General features: G+C 57.6%; 3 protein-coding genes across 3 annotated transcripts in view; 2 read left to right on the forward strand and 1 right to left on the reverse strand.

Annotated features, from left to right (window-relative positions):
• On the forward strand, nucleotides 1-1,286 carry SDRG_13378 (hypothetical protein). The gene is made up of 4 exons (XM_008619463.1): nucleotides 1-15; nucleotides 65-127; nucleotides 176-241; nucleotides 287-1,286. Coding segments are annotated over exons 2-4 (906 nt in total). The 5' UTR covers nucleotides 1-15; nucleotides 65-125; the 3' UTR covers nucleotides 1,125-1,286.
• Nucleotides 1,287-1,935: 649 nt separating this feature from the next.
• Nucleotides 1,936-4,450, forward strand: SDRG_13379 (hypothetical protein; the record flags this gene model as incomplete). The annotated part of the gene is made up of 4 exons (XM_008619464.1): nucleotides 1,936-2,173; nucleotides 3,734-3,998; nucleotides 4,048-4,153; nucleotides 4,179-4,450. 4 exons carry the CDS (start codon nucleotides 1,936-1,938, stop codon nucleotides 4,446-4,448), a joined length of 879 nt encoding a protein of 292 aa, XP_008617686.1. The 3' UTR covers nucleotides 4,449-4,450.
• Nucleotides 4,451-4,796: 346 nt separating this feature from the next.
• The window catches only part of SDRG_13380 (hypothetical protein), a gene marked incomplete at its 3' end in the record, with an annotated part of 1,697 nt that continues 1,555 nt past the window's right edge, over nucleotides 4,797-4,938 (reverse strand). The window contains exon 2 of the mRNA XM_008619465.1: nucleotides 4,797-4,888. Coding sequence (XP_008617687.1) covers nucleotides 4,797-4,888 — 92 coding nt within the window. The remainder of the gene's footprint in view (nucleotides 4,889-4,938) is intronic.

Here is a 4,938-nt window from a genome sequence, read left to right on the forward strand (position 1 = left end):
GATTCCCAGCCGAACGTACGTCATTGCATTTGATTGTTACGATGTACTTGATGGTTCCTTCTAGTGCCAAGCAGTGCGAGTACCGGTACAAGAACCACCTCGCGCCCAAGAGCGGGTCCGGCCGCATGTACGCATTCCGTCTCATTCTACCTATACATCTAATACTGCGACATAGGGCGGATCAACACGCAGGTCTGGGACTCATGGCCGAAGCCACAATGAGCCAGCAAAAGCTTCGATCGTACGACGCATGCAAGTCGTTGCATGCTCATGGCACTCTGAATAGGCTAAACCCAGCGCTGCAATCGTCGAACGGGTCACAGAGCTTTCTCGTGCCGGCACCCATGCCGCCGTACATCGACGTGACCACGAAGGAGTCGTTGATGTCGGCGATCCAGACGTTGCAGCCGCTCTTGACAAAGCAAGCCGTGTCGGCGTACCCGAGTCACATCCTCGACCTCGCCGTGCAGTGCATTGCGGCTTTGCCCGCCGAGACTAGCGCAGTTGTTGCCGAAGTCCAAAAGCTGCGCTACGTCCTCGCAAACCAAGTGCAAATCAACATGGCGCCGTCGATGATGCCGATGTACGCACCGGTGCCGTCGTATGCGTCGGCCCCCATCACGTCCAAGCCGCCGCCGCACAGTCAAAACTGGGTCACGTATCCGACCCGACCATCTGAAATGCCCATGGCCGGGTACGCCACGATGGGCCACACGGGTCACCCCACAGCGACCAACGCCGGGTTTGGGACCGACAATATGCCTCGTCCAAGCGTGCCTTATGGGATGGCCCGCACCACCAACCCCTCATCGACCGAAGGGATGACTGCGATGACCCAAACGTCCACAATGGCGTCTCCATCAGAGCTGCCCCTGCGAGACGCAGCGCGGTCCCATGTAGGTATGGATCAGGTCGTGTCGTTCACATCAAGCACCCAAGCGTCTGGCCCGGAGGCGACGCTTCCGCTCCACACGACATTGACGACATCGACGACGGCACTGTCCGACCTTCCGCGTTCGATGGCGAGCACGAGCAAGGACTGGGACCAGCCTGCGTCGTTTGGATCGAGCGCCTCCGGCATCCAGTCGATGGCAGCCATCACACCCGCCTCCACGGCCACGTAGGCACGCACGAGCGCGACTCCCCTTGTTCAGTTGGCTTGGCGCCAGCTGACCGCAGCAGCGACGGCCTCCGAAGCGCCGCCTCGCATCGGACTCTTCCTGAGCTTCCATTTTGTACCAACTAAATTCTAAACACGACGTGTTGAGTATGTGCTACAAAAAAAACTGAGTTCTTATTTGCAGACAATAGTTGTTTGCACGAGGAAAGGGAAAGTGTGAGCAAGTGACAACATAAACCCCTTGGTGTGAGGCTCCGGCGGCATGAAATGGAGAGGGCATCATGGTCACGGGACCCAGTGGATAGAATTATGTTCAAGTCGGAGCGCGTGGACGGACAGCAGTAATTGTTGAAAAGTGTCTAGTGGGCAGTCACCGTTGACAATTTGAATCCACTAGTCGAAGGCAGGCGCTTCATACTCGTCTGTGATTGAGTTATGCAAGTTATCAACCTGGCGGTGATCCTGGGAACGTTTTGTATTAAGCACAACAATATCTAGTTGTCAACTAGATTTTACTACAACTAGCAGTGGAAACGAAAAAACGAAAACAAGATTTACTTCAACAAGCAGTTGAAACAATACATCCTGCATTTCCGAATCTGCCACAGGATGGAGACACCGCTGCGATCCCCGTCCTTCCAATCAACGGAGGCCAAGAAGCGTCAACACACCGCGTCGACCAAGACGCAGGTTTGTCTCTACCTCGAAAACCTACTATGTGTGACGTCGGGCTCTGGTAGGACGCTGTGGTTGACACGGCCTATTCTCATTCAAGTGCAGCTCCTGGCCAGGGTAACGATACCGGCGAGGCGTTGATGACAGCGGTCCAGCGGTTGGAGCCACTCTTGACGAAGCAAGCCGTGGCCGCGTACTCGAGTCACACCCTCGACCTCGCCGTAAAGTGCATTGCGGCCTTGCCCGCCGAGACGAGCGCCGTCGTCGCCGAAGTCCAAAAATTACGTTACGTCCTCGCCGGCCCAATGCAGCTCGACATGGCGTCGCCCATGATGCAAACACCGAATGTGCTACCGCCGGCGTCGTGGCCGATGGCCGGTGCAGGTCGATACGCAGCCGAAACTCACTTGATGCACTCGGCGGCGACCCGAAAAGAGTTAGAGAGCGCAAGCCGGTCGCGTCAAAACGCGTCTGTTGATGTGGTTGGCACCGACGCCGATCGGCGGCAAACGTTGACCGAAGCTTCCAATATGGCACAGCCAGCCACGCAGCCGCTGGGAGTGCCAACTCTGCTACAGCGCTCGGATGTACGTCCAAAGAAAGCCATGGATCAACCCGTGACCTCTACATCAAACAGTCGAGCCCGTGTGACGGAGTCGGAACTTTCGCTCCGTACGACATTGACGACATTGACGACGACACCGCCCGACCTTCCGCACTCGATGGTGAGGAAGGACTGAGTTTATCGCCAAAGCAGGCTGCACTACCTCCAAACACCAATTTTCATTCTCGAAAACTACTTCTTTATTGCACGAGGAAGCGCATCGACGCGACGGCGCCACTTCCAGTACTACTGGTAGAGGTCGGATGGTTGACATCGCAGAGCAATTTGCAGCCCGTGCTGACTAAACTAGCGTGGCCACATGCCCCAGCCACGTGTCGCTGAACCTCGCAGAGCGCTACCGTTGTACAGTGTATAGCGGCCTTGCCGGCAGCTTTTGCAGACCTGGTGTGCCGTGTACACCCGCTTGTAGATTATGCGCTCGGATCCGACGTGGACCGCGTAGGCCATCTTGACGCGGGCGATCGTCGACGCTGATGGCATCGAGCAGAGACCGCTATCTTGAAGCTTGCGCGCCGTGCTCTTCAACGCCTGGTCCGCAAACCGGCTCGTAGCCCAACCCGCAGACCAACCCGCAGACCAACGTGCAACCCAACCCGCAGCCTAGTCCTCGGCCCGGTCCTGGCCCACAACCTGGGAGCCCGAGCCTGTCGCCGCGCCGTTGCCGCCGCTGTCGCCGCTGCTGATGCCGACCTCGACGCTGCCCCCAACAAAGTGGGCTTCGCCGACGCCCTGTACCCGACGCCGTGGGCTTGCCAATGCGGGTTCTTTTCGCCCTGCCGCGCCCGTACATCCTTGACTCGGGCTGCACGCATCATCTTGACGCCGACGCGTCCATCTTCCACAACCCAACGGCATCGACGCTGCGCGTTTATGTTGCCAAGAAGCAGCTCGTGTCCGCCACGGTCAAGGCTCAATTCGCCGCAGGTTCCCGGGCACTGGCGCCGCCGTTCCGAGCTCGACGATGTTCCCTGCGTGCCGATTATACAGATAAACCTCCTCTCTGTAGCCGAAATGGACATTGACGACTTCACGCTCCTCGTCGACTCGAGCAAGGTTTTGGTCATGTCTGGTAAGCAGCCCGTCACAGTGTCGCATCGGACCAACAAGCTACCCGCGTATAGTGCGTCTATGCTCGTGCACCAAGCGTCTGGCTCGCTCCACGATTCGCATTGTCGCCTCTGTCACCTCAACTACCAGGCCGTCCTGCAGATAACGCGCGATCGTACTGGGATGATGCATATCACGCGCCACGCGGGCGACCTTGACCATATGCGCCTCGATTGCGCCGCCGGCAAGAGTCACGCTCGCGGTAGCTGCAGCACGACATGGCGTCCCCGGCTCCGACAGCGCGGTCGTCACGTCGGATCTTTGCGGACCGATCACGCCGTCTGACCGTTTTGGCAACTGGTACATTGTCAACTACACAGACCACGCCTCCGGCTACGTCCAGACGTACGCGATCACGAAGGAAAATCACCAAGAGAGCACAACGCGCGATTCCATCCCGTTTTTCGAGCGCCAATTCAAGGTCACGGTCACAGGGCTTCGGCCGGACCGGGGGGAGTACTCGTCCAAGACGTTTCCGACCTAACGTTACCTCGCCGACAAGGGCATTGTGCACCAAAAGACTCACGCAACCGCGCCCGTCCAAGGCCAACGCGCACAACAATAGCCCGCTCGAGATCCTCACCGGCTTCAAGCCGGCTGTCAGTCACGTCCTCGCATTTGGCAAGGTGCATGGTTTTCATTGAGCCGAAGAAGAAGGGCATCGAAGTACGCGGTGTCACCGGACGCATCCTCGGCATCAACACGGAGGCCAAGCCTACGATGGTTGTCTACCGCGTCGTGAAGTCGCGCCACGTGCAGAACATGAGCCCTTCGGTGCCCAAGAACGTGCAAGGACTGCAGCTCAAGGACGACATGACGCTCGAGCACCCGACGCCACCCAAATCCCGACGACACGACGATCTCGCAAGGCATCAAAATGGGCTCTTGTGCGACCTCCCTGATGTCTTGATACTATCCTGAAGCAAAGTCATTTGGTTTTTGTATGCACCATCTGTTAAAGTCGAGTTGGCCAGGGCCAATGCTTCCATACTCCCTTGCGATTGGCTGCCTTCGTTTCCTACTTTTCCGGATAAAACAACATATTTTAAAGTTAATAGATATACTGGATGTTTGTATGACAGTCCGGATGGGAGAATTGTATGATTTGCTCCGCCTTTTAAAGTCATTCTTGAATTTGCAATGGCACCGCGATCGCAAACTGGCGACAGCAACGACGCGCCGCCCAGGAAGAAGGGCGAGCGCTCCGCATGGACCAAGAAGCAGGTCAATGGCCTTGGACATATGTCACAACGTCGCTCATATGCGTCCTTAGATCGACGCGCTCAAGGCTGCGGTCGCCGAGTTTGAAGCCAAGAACCCGGGCGGCGCTGGCCGTGGCAAGTGGAAGGTGGGCCGGTCGCCTTTGCTTGGCCATGTCACTGACTCGTGCCACGCCGTGTAGGCCATTGCC

Source organism: Saprolegnia diclina (genome assembly GCF_000281045.1).
Source record: "Saprolegnia diclina VS20 unplaced genomic scaffold supercont1.59, whole genome shotgun sequence".
NCBI lineage: Eukaryota > Oomycota > Saprolegniomycetes > Saprolegniales > Saprolegniaceae > Saprolegnia > Saprolegnia diclina.

Coding starts and splice junctions, on each gene's coding strand:
- SDRG_13378 (XM_008619463.1), top strand. Junction 242..286: donor AGCCAGCAAAAGCTTCGATC/GTACGACGCATG, acceptor CACTCTGAATAG/GCTAAACCCAGCGCTGCAAT.